This window comes from Oculina patagonica, chromosome 8, assembly GCF_052425735.1.
Source record: "Oculina patagonica isolate OP01 chromosome 8, crgOcupat, whole genome shotgun sequence".
Taxonomy (NCBI): Eukaryota; Metazoa; Cnidaria; class Anthozoa; order Scleractinia; family Oculinidae; genus Oculina; species Oculina patagonica.
The window spans coordinates 27,068,865-27,087,444 of record NC_135765.1 but is presented as its reverse complement, the minus strand read 5'-3'; the positions used below and the strand labels follow the sequence as shown (position 1 = coordinate 27,087,444).

Sequence of the window (18,580 nt, the reverse complement as noted above, 5' to 3'; positions counted from 1 at the left end):
AAATCTGTCCTTTTTGCATGATCGCTCTTGTGCTTGCGCTTGTGCTTGCGTCACTAGTGAGAACTGGTTAAAGGATGCACACGCACGACTCAAAATGTGAAAGAATGGTATTTATTTCGTTCTATATACGACAAAACCTTGGGAAGCTTCTACAACCACGGTAAATGGAAACGAAAAATCAGGCGATTGCATACTAATCTCAAAAGCTACTTCAAAAGCGATCTATTAGAAACATGATCACCTCAAATTAACCAAAAATCTGAATACTACAGTTTGTAAAGTGAACTACTTAAAGTCTTAGCTATCGAAGAGCTTTAGCGAGAGAACACAACCAGCGCGAACAACAAACTTGCAATTGTGTTAAACAGGACTGGAGCAAGAGTCGAGACTCCAGCGACAACAGTGGTCGTATGCGTGGGCTTCACGGTAGTGGTGACATCGTCATCCTCATCCCACCCGGGTGCGGCTTATCCTAGTGTCTTTCGCTGATTCTCCATCCATTTACGAAGTGGCTCGAAATAGTCAGTCAGTGCTCCAACGTCCAGTGTTTTACTTCCGGTCAGCTTCTCGAGGGCCTCGGGCCAAGGTTTGCTCTTACCCATCTTCAACATATCGCTACAAGACAAAATGGTATTATTGATCATTATTTCTTCTGCTTTCATATGTTTAAAGCGCAATTTTAGGCATGAGATAAATGAAGTGCCCGGGCTTTGGCGCTTATGACACGTGACTTTGTGCATGGGTATGTTTAACAATTATTCCACGAGCGCGCGTTGGATATGAGATGGTATCTTATTGTTACTTATTTTCGCGGGACTTAATTTTCGCAATTTTCAAAAATTCGCGAAATTAAAGACCCGCTAAAACTTATTTTAAGCGTTTTCTATTGTATTTTTATGATAATTACGTATTTTTGGCCAAATCGCCTAAATTAAGTCCCGCGAAATATGCCCATTCCATTTTCGCGAAATTAAGTTCCCGCGAAAATTAGTAACAATAAGATAGATGGCTGTAACGATCTCATATTCAACAAGTGCGAGTGGAATAATTGTTTTATTAAAAACGAGCAAAGAATCTCAGTGTTTTAGCTCACAAGCTGTTTTCGTTGACTTGTATCGGCTACCATATTTATGGTCAATTATGGTATTTGAGCTCATATACCATTGGCTGTCAACCAATCAAAATGCAGGAACTCCAATATGCCATTGCTAGTTTTTAATAACAAGTAAAAGACCATATTTGTGTTCTCAGTATAGTTCGACTGGAACTAGTGGAAGAATTTCCATTGTTATGCTGCACCTCTATGGCACACGCGGGGATACTAAGATATGGGGCGAAAATAATTTCCACGCATGCGAAGAAGTGCAGCATGCTTAAGGTTTTCGTTGCCAAGAGGAGGAAGGAGGGGCAAAAAAGGAGGCCTCCAATGAGACCTTCCGGGGCATGAACGCAAATGAGAACGATCTCAACGTGTAAATACTAAAATAAATACCAGAGGGTATAACGACGGTCTCAGGAGTGGAAATGTGCTAACTTATGTAGCGCGTGAGGCCATTTCGGTACAAACATACCAATAAAAAGAGCTTGCAATGGAGGCTAATGTAGGTAATCTTTTCAAATGCAAATGACATGAAGCTCATTTAATGATATCTCCATTGCAAGCGTAGTTCCAGTCCAATACTGAGAATAAGAATAATTATGGTCTATTCACTAAGCCATTTCAGAGGGTCCTTTTATCTGTGTTTCGAATCTAGTTTTGTGCACCATTCGGCTTTCATAAAGTTTGCTTTGCAAGACAGTGAACGTATGACATGTTGTTCACTAGGTCTCGTTTTAATACAAAGTGAAAGGCACCTCGGAAATGGCCCGCAGCGCAAGTGACCTAGTGAAAACTGCACGTGCGAAACGTGATCCAGTGCGGAGTCTGACACGTGATACAGTGGGGTGGGAGACACGTGATTCCGATGTTCGTCTTTAGAGTCTAGTCCTCCAAAAAATTACTACAGCGGTCCTAAAGAAAATGGACTAGCATCCTAGCGATGGACTAGCATCCACCCAGGAGGAGTAGAGATATTTCCTAGTCGCCTCATGCTTCAGAAACAGGCTGTATGGGCCACTTGGCTCGACGCAGATTTTACCTACCTCTGTATCACTCTGTTGACAGTCAGTTAAGAAAAGCTCTTTTATATAGGACAGAACATTGCTCACTTGCAGTTTTTACTTACTTACCCGATCTTCTTGCCTGCCTCCTTTGACTGATAAATGGAACAAGTGTGCAAAGTTCCTTTATAACCAGCTGCGTCACATGCGGCCTTGTGGAACTGGAACTGCAGCACGTAACTCATGAAATACCTTAGTAAGAAAAGAAAATATTAAAATAAAATACCATACTCGGCCTTTGGGAGGCGCGATGGCGTAGTATTAGCGCGCCGGACTTCGGATCGAGTGGTCTGGGTTCGAGTCCTGGCCAGGGTCACTGTGTTGTGTTCTTGGGCAAGACACTTTACTCTCATAGTGTTTCTCTCCACCCAGGTGGTGTATAAATGGGTACCGGCGAAATAATGCTGGGGGGGGGGGGGGGGGTACCCTGCGATGGATATTCCTTGCCGCTTAATGCTACAAAAAACCTTGAGAAGCTCCGGCAGTATGGGGCATTTTGCTCGAGGCTCCCCCCCCCCCCTTTCCCCGGTTAAATGTACGCAAGTAACACGGGCGCGAAAGCCTACAGCCCTTCCACACTCGAATCAATCTCTCCTTTCTATATAGTTTCTGCCTATTTTAACAAATTAATCCGAATTTTGTGAGCTTTAGTTGGGATAAGTAAGTAAGCAGGGAAGCGCAGTGCCCTAATAGTTAAGACGCTGGACTGCGGTTTGAGTGGTCCGGGATTGAGGCCTGCTGCGGGATCATTGTATTGTGTTCTCAGGCTTGCGCAAGGCAGTTTTCTCTGACAGGTCCTATCTGCCTAGGTTAATAGATGCGGAGGCTAATCCTTAAAGATTTTGCACCTTATCTATTGCTCGATTGTTGTACAAATACTTTCTCAAATCTCAAGAACATAGTACAGTCGAAGCTCTCGTAAGCGGACACCCTCGGGACGCGAAAAAAGTGTCCGTAACTGGAGCTGGCCGCTTACGAGGGGATAGATGGCTGTTAACGGGAGCTTGCCAAACTAATAACCGGATGGACGGACGTAGATGACGACAAAAAAAACACTGAAATATGGTACTGCAATTACTGTAAAATCATTGTGACAAACGGCGATGTGAAGTTGATTGATAAAAACAAAATACAGAGTTTTCTTTAGGATTTTCTTTGAGGTGTCCGCTTACGGGAGCTTAAAAACCAAGAAAAAGTCTAAGTCGTACTCGGGGAAAGTGTCCGCGGCCGCTTACGGGAATGTTCGCTTACAAGAATGTAAAAATACAGAGTTTGTAAGGGAGTAAAAACGGGGTTTCTAACAAGGTGGCCGTAAGTAGAGCTGTCCGCTTACGAGAGTGTCCGTTAAGAGAGCTTCGACTGTATGCAAGATCAAAATGGACGTTTCCTGGCTGATTTGGAAAATTGAAACAATTTTCTCGCGCGAATAAACGGCTTCTTAACTTACATTAAAAATCGACCAAATTTGTCCTTGTTTTTTTTTTACACTTTTTACGTAGAATATCAGCCGTGTTCTGTTGGAAATCCTTGAATCTGATTGGTTCTGCCACTGCTTTCTGTTTGCTCTCGCGCGCGTTGAACAACAACAACAACAATGTTTATTTGAACTGTAAAATTACAAGTAACAACTTAAACAATAGCGTTGCTTTTAAAAGGGATAATTTCTCCTAGTTTTTAACTTAAAAGTAAATAAAATTGTAGCTTTTGGACTGCAATTCTCTAGAGTTTCTACTAAACTGAACAGACTGTTCGCCCTTGTATCCTATGAGCGATAATCATTCACTGCAATGTTTTGGAATTTTAACAGTTTTTCGAAAATTGCCTGCGTCAGGTAATGTCATTTTATCTCATGCATCCACCCTTAGCTTTCGACCAATCAACACGCGAGAATTCCCTGTTATTGTCAAAAAAGTATATTGGCCACTGTAGTTCCTAATATGGCTTATTCCAATCAGAAGAGAGATGTCGAACATGCTTAAGAATGACAAAGATTGGAATTTATACCTGATGTACGGTGTGTTGGCAGGGATGTGATACTTGCACCCAGGATCAAAGTCCGCTTCTGACCGTTCCACAGCAGGTTTTATTCCCTGGTACTTAGTCCTCAGTTTCCACCACTCGGTATTGTAATTCTCATCAGTGATTTTGCCACTGAACACCTTCCATCGCCACTGGTCGATCAAAAACCCAAATGGCAGAAAAGCGATTTTACGCAGCGCCATCTTCATCAGGGCGTTGATGTCGGATTCTGAGAAAGTGAAAACAACGAAAAATGAGAAGAACTTTGGAATTCGAATTTCCAAGCTTGTAAAACTAGAAACAATTTTTTTCTGTAAGACCGTAAGGATCAGTCGGTAGGGAAAAAAGGATTCTCCTTTAGAACTCTTACACTTTTTAGGCCAAAAAATGCAAGGAGTTTTCAAGGACTTTCCAGGACCCTTCTTGGAAATTTCAAGGACCAACGAATTCCAGTCTGTTGTACCGTTGATGTGCCGTTGATGTGCTTGCTGAAGAACTAAAAGAATCGCTAATTTTGGCGGTCTTTTCATTGCCTTGAAGCCTTTTGACGTTCAATAAAAAAATCAAGGACTTTTAAGGACCGGAAACCAATTTGAAGTACTTTCTTCATGGCATTGAAATCGAACTCCTGAAATTCAAGGGTATTCAAGACGAGTACGAACCCTGCTCCTTCTAATGCTGTCGAGGACTCAGATTAAGTGAAAAGAAAATTCAAGAAATCGAGGGTGATTGCTGTGGAAGGGAAACGACTTGGTTCGCGTTTACATCGAGAATTACGAGCAACCAAGGTTCGAGAAATCGGGATACTACTATACATCTTTCTAATTTTATTTACCAAAGCTTAAAATTTCCATCTTTCTCATCGATCTCCACACAGCTCGACCGTCTTCAGGCAAGAATGCATTGGTCTCGTTTTCTCGCTACACTAAAGACAATGTCTTCGCTGCTTAACAGGGGTTTACTGGAAATATCTCGTTCACGTTTCAAGCAATGCAAAAGTCCTATGTCCATCCCATAAATCATATTTGGGGGTGTTTTGTAACTGAATTTCTGGGTGATTTCTGGGGATGTTTGGGAGAGATAGTTTTTCTCAAAGGATTTGTAAAATTTAGATCGAGAAATAAGAAATATTAAAAATTTGATGTACATGTTTTAAAATTGGAACTTGAACTTAGCAATTAGTAGACTGACACCAGACAGTCCTCTGACAACCTGGGGTGCTCTTTCGTTGGGGTTACCTGTCTGGTGGCGTTCCAAACTAATTTTCTTTCTTCTACCTCTTCTTTAAGCCTCTCGATATTCCACTAAAATTCACGTTTAGTCCCGCCTTAACACGCCCCTCTGCCCCCTCCCACCCAAGCGTCTGTTGCATCATGTACTTCCAAGAGTTTGCCAATAAATCTTATACTGTATTTATCTACCTGTGTAATTGCTGACACTTTCCAACAGACCAAGTGCTGCGGTGTATCAACTGACAGCGACATGGTATCACCCAAGACCTCATGGAATCCTGGGTTGGCGCCAGTGCGGTACTCGAAAGGCTGGTCCCACTATTGTAGGTAATACTGAATATGGCCCAGTTCGTGATGAGTGGTTACCAAGTCGTTGTGATTAATGTTGGTACATTGTTTGTTCCTGAAAAAGGAAAAAAAATAACATCAAAGTGGCTATAAGCCACTGAACTCGGAAAATTTATTATGAAAACAAAAAACTGACAAATAACTTGTTTTCCAAAACCGAAGTTATGCTGAACTTTCCACACTTCAGTTCACTTCACTCAGTTTGATACATCCAATAATATACCAAACAATGTCGGTAATCAACAGGTTTAATTCTCTAGAGGCCTTAAGACACTTGGACGCATTGCGTGCCTATGTTAACAGGAATCGAGTGAAATTCACTTCGCGCACTACAACTCTTTTCCGAGTTAAAAATGACTGAAGTTAATTAGATGCTTTGCAATGAAGTAAAGTTTATTGATCGTGAACCACACTGGTACACACGCAGGGTCAAAGAGGCAATTCAGATAAGACTTCACCCTAACAATATCAACAGGGATAATGGAATTGAAATTCCCGAAGCATGGATGCCCACGATCAAAAAACACAACACCAGGAGAACTGAACGACAGCGGACCCCTGAGGGAACAACAGCACACCGGAACAGCGAGGATCGAAATGCACCATCACAGCTGTTGAAAACCAACCAATCACAGCGCAGCAGCGTGCTTTATAAGGTTACACCAGACCAGTCGACCTTATCGCCTGATGAAGATTAGCAGTGTGCAGTCGAAACGTCGCGATCTACATCACAAGTGACACTACGTCGTGAGACAAACGGAAAATGCTTTTTTATTATTGTACTATACCACAAAGATTAACCACTGCAACATTTTTTAGATATAAAATATTTTCAAAGAACAGTAGTAGGAACAACGCACATTAAACATAGATGAAAGAAACCTGGATGTGCCTATAATCACAGAACGTGTACATGTATGTCGTGATAATTTCTCAAATTATGACCAAACAAACATCCTAAATCCCACTTGGGCCTCACCAGTACCCCCAACCCAAAACCAAAGTACAAACCATTATTACGTTTGAGTTCATACATGTATGCATTGTTTGTCTCTGAAAGTTTTCGCAATCAAGTACTGAAGAAAATACCAGTAGATGAATTTTGGTTATGATACAATAATTTTAATTTGCCTACCAGTAAATACATGTAGTTCCCTTGTCAATACTTAATGAGGCCCCAAAAATGTTGATGACACTTTATACAAAGGAGACTACCTGAATTCCCTTATTCTTTAGGGCAGATCCAACAAAAACTGGTGTGAAACTTCTTTTGATGGTGGCCCGGCAAATGGCAGCCTAGTAAAAGAATACAAAGTGTGAAGAAGCCTTCTTAAAATACACAGGCAAATTCTTGCAAACTTGTGATATAAAAGCCTCCTTATTCAAATCAGGTGCACATAAATTCATATGCAATGTGCATGTACCAGTGGAGTGAGCACTAAAAGTACATTTCACCATGTGGGCATGTTTGTACAGCTTAAGTATTTTAATTTGTATATTTTTAGAACTACATGTAGCCACACAATTTCATTTAAAATTGAGACTTGTAGACTTAATTTAAGGTTACTTGAATTTTAAAAGGGCCCTAAATGCAAAATTATATGTAGGTTCAGAAGTTTTTTTATAATAAGAGATGTTTTAGGTTATTGTTTGCTGGTATGTCTGTTTGTTTGCTTATTGTTATGAATTACATACTATATTAGTACATGTCTAGATCTGAAGACTTGTGGTTTGTTAGTAATAAACTACACTGTACATGTGTAACACCTACAATTAACTGTTCTTCTGTTGGTTGTATTTCTTCCAGAAACATTTCCCCTAGAACTTCATCAACATCTGCAATGGTTTCTGATGAATTAAACACATTCTATTAATTATGCTTATTTGTCAAGGAATAAATAGCCCATTAATAAATGTCTTATGGCCTAATTGGTTAGTGCGCTCTACTCCAAGTCAAAAGGCCGGGTTTTAGCCTTGGCCACGGCACTGCGTTATGTTCTTAGGCAAGACACTTTACTCTCATAGTGCCTCTCTCCACTCAGGTGTATAAATGGGTACCGGCAAACTTACTGCTGGGGGGTAAACCTGCAATAGACTAGCATCCCATCCAGGGGAGAGTAGCAAATTACTCCTAATGGCTTAATGCTATGGAAACTGCGAGATAAGCTCTGGCTGTACGGGCCACTTTGCTTGGACACAGTCTTTACCTTTTTTAATGTCTTATAAGATTACACCCAAGTTAATTATTAAATAAAAATGCTACTTTTGAAAATCAATAAAAACTATTTAAAAAATAAATTATCTTAGTAAACTTAGTAAACTATGAAACAACCTGATTCCCACACAGGGTCTCTATCTCACGACCTCCAGGAATGAAGTTGAATATGCACTACCGGTAACTATTATCAAGATGTTGATTTTGCTTAGAAGGTCCTACCTATTAGTTCTTGTCGTCGTTTTGTACACTCATTAAGCATGTCTTCAGGAATACTACCTTCCACTATTTTAGACCTGTTGGTGATTTTAAATAGCTGTTAACTTGCTGCTTCCCTTAAATTAATGCTAGGGTATCCTATAGGGCTTCCATTGCAGCCAGCCAGTCTCTAGATCATATGTATACCAGTACTGCCCCCATGGCTGGCAAATCCCTGCAACCCAGCCATGAGCCCCCATTCTAGGCACTGGTCACACTGATAATTTCAAGATCAGTGTCCCAGAAGAAAAAATAGAATAGAGGGTGGGGTGGGGGAATGCTGCCAGCAACTACCATGGACGCCATTCATGCAAAAACGTGATGCTTTTTGTTTTCAAATGGAATTCCATTTACAACCTGTTTGTAAACCATTCTGAATAAAGTTGCATCCTTTGCAACAGTTTGAGGTCATCCATTACAAAGAAACATCCGTCCATTTGAATGGCTTAGCTATCTGTTTGGTAGAAACATTCATCCATTCAAATGGCCTGGTCATTTTAGCAAAAGAAATACTGCAATTGGGAAGATATTTCTACAAAGAAAATTGCTATTTTGGGTTTGAAACAGAATAAGAAGAATATAAAGTTAACTAACCCTTGTTCTCCTTCAAAGTAATAAGCTTTCCATCGCACAAGATCTATGACTCCCTTCAGATCCGATTCTAAACCAATTGGGCCAACTGTGTGAAGGCTGCAGTGTGCTGTAATTTTGCTCTGTAGTGAATAAAAACAGGGGATGCCCTTTATTTAGTAAACTTTAATTACAGTATACAGTGTATGTGCATGTACCTTCACGTGATAAGGGGTGAACAGAATTTTAATTATTAATTATTACCTTAAATGATAGGAAAAATGGAAAGTGTCTCAACAGTTTTGTTTTGAGCAGTATTTTTATGTGGTACACTGTCACTAACTGATTATTATGCTGTACAAGGTGACTCTGACTTTTACCTGAAACCCAAGCATGTGACCATTCATTAATGAAAGCTATTGAGCAGTACTTGCAGGTGGTAATTTTTTGCACTGTTCAACTTGGTTATAATATTTACAATTGATGTACATGTACATGCATTTAAGTCTGTGGATGGGTCCCTATAGCATCTGCATGACTGTTTAAATGAATTAAATTACATGTACTACATGTATTGACAAGTACATCTGTATGCAATTACATTGTTGGGTTGCTTGGTGAGCTTCAGAGGGTGGTTCTAGCTTATGAGCATGCTGTAAAAGTGGTTCTGGCTTTACAGATGAAATCTTAGTGAACTGTGTCACATAATACAATAATTCAGGCAAACACACATTGACAATACAATGATCACACAATGTCATGTGTTTTGATTTGACATGTACTGTAAAGTTGTTTTTTACCTGATTTGACTCAGAACACGAGCTGGATTTGCTCCCATTCTAAAAAAAAATGGAGAAACATCATTCATTAAATTCTGGTCATTTTAAACTGTGGCTACTCAATCTGGACCACTTGGAACAAAATTTACCAATCAAAATGACAATTGAGAACAAAGGATGGCAACTTAATTTTTACATGTGTGTAAAAGCTGTTGTACAGCACAGTATTGAATAGATTTACCTGTCAAGTTTATTAATAAAGGCAATACAGGGCACACTGTAACGCTTCATTTGCCGATTTACTGTTAATGTCTGGCTCTGTTGAAGAAAGCAAACAAAAAGGTCATTCTAAGTTCTACAGGATATTTTATTTCGGCCTAAGTAATAGCGGAGCTCCTTAGCGGCCCGTAAGGGCCGCAGAGCGGAGCACCATACCCATAAAAAAAAACACATGAAAAAAAAAAAAAACACATGAAATAAAATAGGAAACCTCTGCATCCGAGTTTTCATGGTCATCATGGCTAGCGGCATGCCTCGCGGGCGCGTACGGCGGCGGCGTACGTACGTACGGTGTTGCGCACATCCGGGATCTTGAAAGGTCTTGACAACTCGCGCAGTACTGGCGCGAAATAATTTTGCAGTGTGAGGTCTAAACAGCTAGTCTGATAGTTAGAACTTGAGACAAACACATTTATTTTGGCTCCTTGTTATGCCGATGACTACAAACGAGAGCAGGGTAAACTTAACTTCGAGGAAACAGGGTTTAAGCGATTTGCGACGGGAAAGAGATCGCGAGAGATCCAGAAAACCCGGACAGAAAGCAGGCGAAAAAGTATAGCAAAGCGCCTGTCGAACCTGGTAGCAAAGTAGCGAAGAAAAGCGACTAAAATAGCAAGAGAGGTGCCGAGGAAACAGGCAAAGAAATAGCGGAGAACAAGGGAACGGAGATAAAACGAGCAGACGAGTGTACCTACTGCGGCCAACTGCTGAAGGTGAGTACAAAACTGCAGTGTTTCCGTCATTTAATATCTCTACGTTTTGTCTTAAGCTTACTTTATACGCAAAGTAAGCTTATATTGACGGCACATTTTACTTGCTTTCGCCACTAAGCATTTGCTTGTGACATGAACAATGTTGAAAAATACTATTCGTTAAAATTCAGTTTTACCAGGTTTTACTGATCAAATAGGAGGATTTGATTATGTAAACAAATAATTGTTGGGCCTTCGAGGAACGAATTCACAAAGAATATCACTTCAACACATCTCGAAGAAAATTAAGCTTACGATTTTTAAATGCTTGTGATATGATTATTTTGTTTTACAGTGCTGGAAGAGCAGCTGAGATGAGAATGAAAGTGATGTCAGTTTGCACGAAGCACCTGGAATTTCGTTAACTCCGAGTGAAATAGATCGATTCAGTGTATGCAGTTTATTGATATTCATGATGGAGGTAAAATTACTGTTCATTTAGTCAGAGTAAATAAACTTCAGCTTCATTACTTAGCTCTTTCGTTCCCAAATATATTAAATAATCCACTTGTCATGTAGTTCTGTTCACTATTGAGCGTTCATGTGGATTACATAACAATGTCAACAATTTTGAGATTTTGAGGTCTGTTTTGCTGGTTTCATTCAGAATGTCAACAGTAAATGTTATATTTGTCATAAAAAAATCACAATCTTGTTGTGGAATTTGGAAAATGCACACAACAAAGGTTAATGACTACTGGAAAACTGGAATCTTTGTGAGTAAATTCATGCCATTTTAGACACTGTATGCAGCTGTGCATGCAAACTTATTATTAATTAAATGTGTATCTTTAAAAATCTTAGTATTACTGTTAAGAGAAAAGCTTTTAAGATGTGGCAATGTTTTTCCTATGCATGTACATGTATATATAGGGGTAGAGGGGAGGGGGAGTATTTAAAGGTCAAACCTTTTAAAGAGGGGGTGTAAGGGTTTGCAGTGATGCTTTGAGTTTATTAAAATATCAGGACCTGAACAATCAATGGAATCGATAATCGATGGCAATCGATAACAATCGATGACAACCGATATCAATTAATCGATTGATATTGATAATCGATGAACAATCGATCGCTAAAGTTTTTGTGATTATCGATTGTCATCGATTATCAATTTCATCGATAATCGATGACAATCGATCAATTAACTAACATCGATTTTCATCGATTATCAATATCATCGATTACCAATTCAATCGATCATTTAACTGCCATCGTTTTTTATTTGACTAGTATTTGATAAATATGTTTACTTTAAAACACACGGTCTCTCTTGTATGTTATATTTTATTAGCAACAACAATGATAACCTTTCCAAAAAATGTCAATACAACGAGAAACTTACTAACTTAACAGTAATAAGGCAATAATTATTTAAAACAAACATTTTGAGCTTAAGTCTTATTCGCCTCCATCAACGAAGCGTACGCTTTTCGGTCTGGTTTGCTTTCGAACCAACTCCTGGCAAAGTAAATAGAAATCGCAACTTACAGAATTCCTCGCTGTCTAAGTACAATGTAATTTTTCTAAAACTCTGTCTTGTAGTCCATAAACATTTTCTCGCTCGCCGAAATATTTCAAATCAAACAGTAGCAGAGAGAACTCAAAAATACGTCGTCCGTACGTCGGAACTAAAACGAGACAACAGTGGGAGTCTGGGGATGAGTTTCGCCTGTCACGTCCGCCATTTTTGACTCGGTCACGAATAACGAAGTGTCTTTGGAATTCTAGCGCTAGCAAACAGTAGGAAACTCAAATGAAAAACAGAAACATTAAAGCTTATGATGTAAACTTCATCTCAATGGAAAGGAGCTTTATTATTTTTTTTTACAAAACAACATATGTAAGTATTTACTTCATGCTTCGGATTGATTGTGTGTTTAATGCCAATCGATGGCAATCGATGAAGTTCGCGACCACCAAAGTGTGATTATCGATGCCAATCAACAGTAATTAATCGATTGTCATTGATTGATCGATTGATTTTCCGATCATCGATTTTCATCGATTGTTCAGGTCCTGAAATATTTACAGTAGAACCCTGCTAACTCGAACTCTGAAGGGAAACGAAAATGAGTTCGAGTTAGCGGGGTTTTTCGAGTTAGCGGGGTTGATTGAATATTTTATTTGCCAAGTTAATAATTGATAGTTTACTGATTTTTAAGCACTTCAGTATACAGTACTGTGCAAATTGAACTTATCTTGCCAGAAACTCTAAAGCGACCACACATTCTTTTGTTAAGAGTGGAAAATGACTGTCAAATACATGATCTGTTCATTGCTATAATCAATGGGCAACCGTTGCGAGTTGCAAGTTCTGGAATTCGAGTTATCAGGGTAAAAAGTTTGACCCAAATTTTGTTCAAGGGAAACAAAATTTAGTTCGAGTTAGCGGGCTTTTCGAGTTATCCGAGTTCGAATTTAACCGAGTAAAAATGACTGAAAAGTGGGGTCAAATCCGAAGGAAATGGAAGTGAGTTTGAGTTAGCAAGGTTGTTCGAGTTATCCGAGTTCGAGTTACCGGGTTTTTTTTCTGTAGTTGACTTCGCAGTTATCAGTAAAAAAAAATAGTCTGTGCTGATACATCTCTGTTAAATATGTAAGGTATCCTTTCGCATCCAGTAGTTTTGCTTCACTTTATACAAGCTTGCGTTAAGTGTTTTGTTTTATAAATTATTGATTTTCATACCAATTAATCAATTTTAATTTAATCTGTGGCATTTGACTTTTTTCAGGGTTAACATGAATTTCAGAATTTGCAGAGCCACAGACACAAAAACAGAATGTGGACAAGGACATCAAAAGAAAACAGGAAGGATTAAGATTATCCAGCTTGATGTTTGGGTGTCTTCATGATGCCATTTTCAAGAGACTAGTAAATTACATGTAAATTGAAATCAAGAAAAGCTGCAAATGAGCAAAGTTTATATTTTAAATGTTAACGTATTTACAGTGTACTTCACAAAACAACTTCTTGATTGACCTGTCTCTTTCACATCTTTTTAGATGTAACAAGGGCATTATGAAGTGATCTTTTTAAGAATAATTTATGCAGCCAAAACAGTAACAGCAGAAATGAATGGGAGTTTAAAATTGCTATTTTCAATGTTTTGGCTGGTAAGAAACCACATGTGACCAAGCTAAAATCTCTTTGGCCGGTTAACATGAGCTGTAAGTGTCCAAATATTTTGAGCCCTCGACTACACAGGACTTACATGTAGTTGTCTAATTACTGTATATCATAAGATCTTTGGTTGACCTTGGGGGAGGTAGTGGAGTTAAAAAGCAATGTAATAATTTGAATTTGGATTGGTAATGCTGAAACTGGTGGTACTGTAATTCTTAAGTATAGACGTTAAAATCGTGATTGCAAGCAATATGCAATACCAATTTCATTCTTATGTGTTGTATGCTGTGTACAATTTATAAGAACAGCTATAATGTTAAAATTAGTGAAATATTCTAAAGCCAGATTAAATTTGCAGTATCCATTAGGTACCATGAAGCAACGAAATTGTGACTCATTTGCTTACTTTGTGAACTTCATGACAAATGGGCAACATGACTCCACAAAAATGTGTACAATAAAGCATACAAATTTTTAAAAGAGCAGTCAAAGTATTGATGCTTTTTTTCTTGCATAGTTTTATACACAAGCAAACATGATTCTATTTTTTCTGCGTAATCAAAGAACAAAACTGAGTTTGAGACACACAAACAATATTCTATCTCCCAGAATTTTTGTTTTTTTATTTCTGTAAGTGAAGTGAAACCCCTTAAGAGGAAGGGGACTCAAAAAGACATGTAAAAGTAAAAAAGGTGCTATCATCCTTTTTTTTTGGGGGGGGGGGGAGGGGGTGGGATGGGGTTACAGAATGTCCCTTCTTTGCTTCCAGTTAGTTTCACTCCGGTTTGCTTGTAGTTAGGTTCACCCCTGTTTGCTCGCAGTTAGCTTTATTCTTCCGGTGTGCTTGGGATTAGCTTTCACTCTAGTTTGCTTGTGGTTAGCTTTCACTCCGGTTTGCTTGGCATTAGCTTATGGCAATATGCTGTAAACCCTTTGCTACATGTATGACCTCTGCCATTTCCATTCAAAATTAAAATATAGGCAAATAGTGAAAATAAAAACAAATGAATGAATGAAAAAAAGAAAATTAACCATATTCTTAATGTAGATGTATATTATTTCCTATATACTCTAAATTTTAAGTGCTTTGCTAATTTACCACGTGATATGCCTATCTACCCCAACATGCAGCCCTATTACCCCCTCCTTATCTACGAAGGTTACATAATTACCCGTTTTGCAGCATAATTTCCCATCCAGACTTCTGGATCATAATGCTGTCGGTGGAATTAAAACGTTTTGATTGATTTTGTTTGTTCTCGGCTTATTTGGTGTTGCTGTATACGGTACTCCCATATAAGGGCTATACGGGTATGTGCTACTCAACAGGGTATGCCTTTTGCCTCTCTGACTCTGAAACAGGGTATACAAATCACTCTTTTGACTGTGGAACACTATCAAGTTTAGCTATGAAAATCCGCTCCTCTCATTGGTTTTTCTCCAAGCCACAGACAAAGTCAAGTGAGCGCTTTGTGATGTACGCTAGTGTTTTTATATCTATCTTCATATATTTTTCATTGTGGATATTGTCTGGAACAGGGTACCTATTTTGCACTGTTTGTCTGGAACAGGGTCGCAAATTGAGCCGTTTTTCTCTGGAACAGGTCCAGAGTCTCAGCGACTCAGTGGCACACCCCTTGAGTAAATTTTAGGGAGTACCTCTTCCCCCCCCCCCCCCCCCCCGGGACACGGTAAAAAAAAGTAAGTAACAATATTAAAATTTATAAAAAAAAAAATAAAACGAATATTATATTCTTAGCCTTAAAATTGTACAATGGCTTGAATTCAGGTTTAACTGGGGAGCTCCGCTTTTAGGCTTGCCTAAATCTATATATTAACATTTACTGATTAACATTTTAAATGATTTGAACCCAGGAGTATCAGTACTTTCGTACAGGGTGATCAGCCGGGTGGGAAAAGTTCGGGCTGGTGTTCTGGATTTAACTAAGAACACCGTACGTAGTAAAATGTATGTACATGACTTTGAACAGATGTACCCATTTCGGCTGGAAACCTCCTGTTTTCGGCGATTGTTTCCGTTTTCTGGTTGTCACTTCATATTCTCCCGTTTTAATTGTCAGTGACTTTTTTGGGCAATCATCTCCAGCTTCTTTTGCCTTTAGGACATCCTAGCATGACCCGCGTTTTATTTGGACGCAGTGATGAACTGCCTCGATTTTGCGCGATGTTTGCGTTCGTTCACGGTTTTGCTTTGTTTTGTATGGTTTTACCTTCTGCGCTCATGGCCGTGACCAAAATCTCCATTTTTTTATGTTGTTGTTGTTATCTCAGAGGGTTGGAATCTCTGTGTATATACAGCTACTGTATGTACCGGTAATTATAAAAAATCAAACCAACCTGCACCCCACCAACTGCACATAGCACTAAAATGGCACCTTCTGTGAAGAACACGAAGAGATCGCTCCACTTCAACAGTAAAGTCCACGTGTCCTAATAAAATTAAAAAGGTATTAAATTGGATTAAACAATCTCCTGGATTTTAGAGATTCCTACAGCATGTCTTATGATTACATTTTTTTTTGGCTATTAGGTCAATATTTTACCATTATGATAACAAAATTCAAAGTAAACGTACACTTTGAAAAGACGACTTTTGATTCAAAGGTGAACTTTTCTGAAAAACTTGGATCTCGGCTTACACCGGAGAGTTAACCAAAATTTCTTGACAAGCTTTAGCCCAACCCCAGGTCTCTCAAGTTTGGGGTCTTGGCTTATAGCTCTAGTAATAGGCCAATAAATACAGTATGGATTCTCAAACTTGCTTTATGCACTAACCTGGAGTGTCAATAATGTTGACGTTTGTATCTTTCCAATTAACATATGTTGCTGCTGACTGAAAAAAGAGCAGAGAAGAAATCATTACACTGCAAATTTCAGAGTCAAGCCACCTAGCTAGTGGATCTGTTAAATACATTATGAACCATTGACATCATTATTATTGATTAAAATAAATTTTATTAAATTACTGGATTACTGGTACTAACAGTAAAATCCTCAATTCTCAAATCCCCAATATTTATTTCTCAAAGATCCAATGCAACTTCATCACCAATTTCTTGAACTTCCAATTTCTCAAAGCAATTTTTTATTTCCTTGGAGGAGGTTTGAGAAACTAGGATCTGACAGAAGTAATTTTTAATTATTTTTTTTTTTTAAATTTTAACTTTTCAAAGCATCACTAAAGATCAAACACAGATTTCTTGTTAAACAAGTACTGATCATTGACAGAAGATTTCCTACCTGTATGGTAATTCCTCTCTGTCTTTCTAGATCCATAAAATCCATTGTGGCTCCTACATTGTCCTTCCCTCGCACCTGGTCCGATAAAAATCAATCATTGTACATGTAAGTAACAGTTGGTTTGTAATCTAGATTTAGGGAATAAGTTAGAGTTAGGATTTTGAGTTTCGAGTTAAAAAGTAGAGCTAGAGTCATAGACATGGTCCAATTCTAAGAATTTTTAACATTTATTACTAAGGTAACCATAACTAAAGTACAGTATTTTGGGGAAGTAACAGCAAAATATTGTAACATAAGAATTTAGAAGCATATGCAGTGTATCATAAACACATGGTGTTGCCCTTACACTAACTTTACAATTTAAATTGCTAAAAAAGGCTAACGACTTTGAAATCATGTCAATCAGATAGTTTTGTTTAACTGTTGACGTTAAAGTAGCTGACTACAGTAACTGCACTAACCTCATGCATGTGGCTGATTCTATCAGTGTAAAATAATAATCTCTCAGTGAGGGTAGTTTTGCCTGAGTCAATATGGGCAGAGACACCAATATTTCTTATTTTTGATACATTCTTCTGTAAAAATGTAGATAAATAAATAAATAGATTATTTAATTATTAACAAATGAACAACTAACGAATGAACGAACCAACAAACAAACAAAATTAAATTAAATAAACAAATAAATACAATCCACATACGAAATATTTCCATTAATATTTGTTCCACTTGTCGCAATTGGGGATGTTTGGTAATATTATTTGTGTATTCCCACATTGATTTTTTTCCTCTTGAGAACTCTCCACTTGGCCAAGGAATCTATGTCTAAATTAATAACAATCATTTGACTTAAAGCTGATATCCAGTCCGTACTGCGCAGACTCAAGGTTTGTTTTCGTTTTTGTTTTGAATTCGTTGAAACGTTACACTTCGATGACAGCATACATGAAGTTTTTTAGTCCGCCATTACGGTTCGTTTCGTTCAAGAATTCCCGATGAGCTGAAACGTTGGTTTGAAATAGCGTCAAGGTTCGTCTACTCGTTATTATTTGTTCTGCAAGGATATCTGGCGTTAATAATGAAGTAAAGGGTAAGTTTGTCACGGAATTTTTAGTTTTGCTTGTAAACATTCCTTCGTGTGAGGCTCACATAAACATTGCAGCCGAGATTGCGCAGTACGAACTGGAATTCATCTTTAACAAATTAAAATCTATACTTGGCAGATCAAAATATACATGGATTGATATTTTGCCCATGGACATGATTATCAATCTGCCCTGGTATCAACCATAAACCATCACCATGTCTCACACAGAGCTGACAAATAACTTTTTGACATGTGACTAGCCGATCGATCTTCATCATTGGGAAAGCTATAATACTTTAGTTATACACAAGCTTAACATAAACAGAGTTTCCAAACACTTACCGTGGTTCCAGACGACAGCAACCGACTTGCAACAACTTGAGTCTACAAACAAATAGAACATCCTAGTCATACCTCAGATCCAGGGAAAATGAAACTCCAGAAAAAGAACGAAAAATCCAAAATCGTTAAACAGTACAATTGAGCATTTTATCAC

General features: G+C 38.4%; 1 protein-coding gene, 1 long non-coding RNA gene and 1 pseudogene across 3 annotated transcripts in view; 1 reads left to right on the top strand and 2 right to left on the bottom strand.

Annotated features, from left to right (window-relative positions):
* The window catches only part of LOC144663703 (elongation factor G, mitochondrial-like), a 114,838-nt gene that overhangs the window by 92,240 nt on the left and 4,018 nt on the right, over positions 1-18,580 (bottom strand). Inside the window, 12 exon segments of the mRNA XM_078524740.1 lie at positions 7,531-7,607; positions 8,197-8,270; positions 8,827-8,906; positions 8,909-8,945; positions 9,603-9,641; positions 9,823-9,899; positions 16,095-16,139; positions 16,141-16,187; positions 16,533-16,590; positions 16,998-17,072; positions 17,459-17,572; positions 18,427-18,468. Of these exon segments, the coding sequence (XP_078380866.1) occupies positions 7,531-7,607; positions 8,197-8,270; positions 8,827-8,906; positions 8,909-8,945; positions 9,603-9,641; positions 9,823-9,899; positions 16,095-16,139; positions 16,141-16,187; positions 16,533-16,590; positions 16,998-17,072; positions 17,459-17,572; positions 18,427-18,468 (765 nt within the window).
* LOC144663769 (angiotensin-converting enzyme-like) lies at positions 96-5,779 on the bottom strand (annotated as a pseudogene). Its single transcript, XR_013572659.1, has 4 exons — positions 5,601-5,779; positions 4,165-4,408; positions 2,230-2,352; positions 96-615 (listed from the first exon to the last, which is right to left on the bottom strand). The product of XR_013572659.1 is annotated as an angiotensin-converting enzyme-like (transcript).
* Positions 10,088-14,218, top strand: LOC144663801 (uncharacterized). Its single transcript, XR_013572669.1, has 3 exons — positions 10,088-10,573; positions 10,908-11,033; positions 13,345-14,218. It is a non-coding gene; the product is annotated as an uncharacterized LOC144663801 (long non-coding RNA).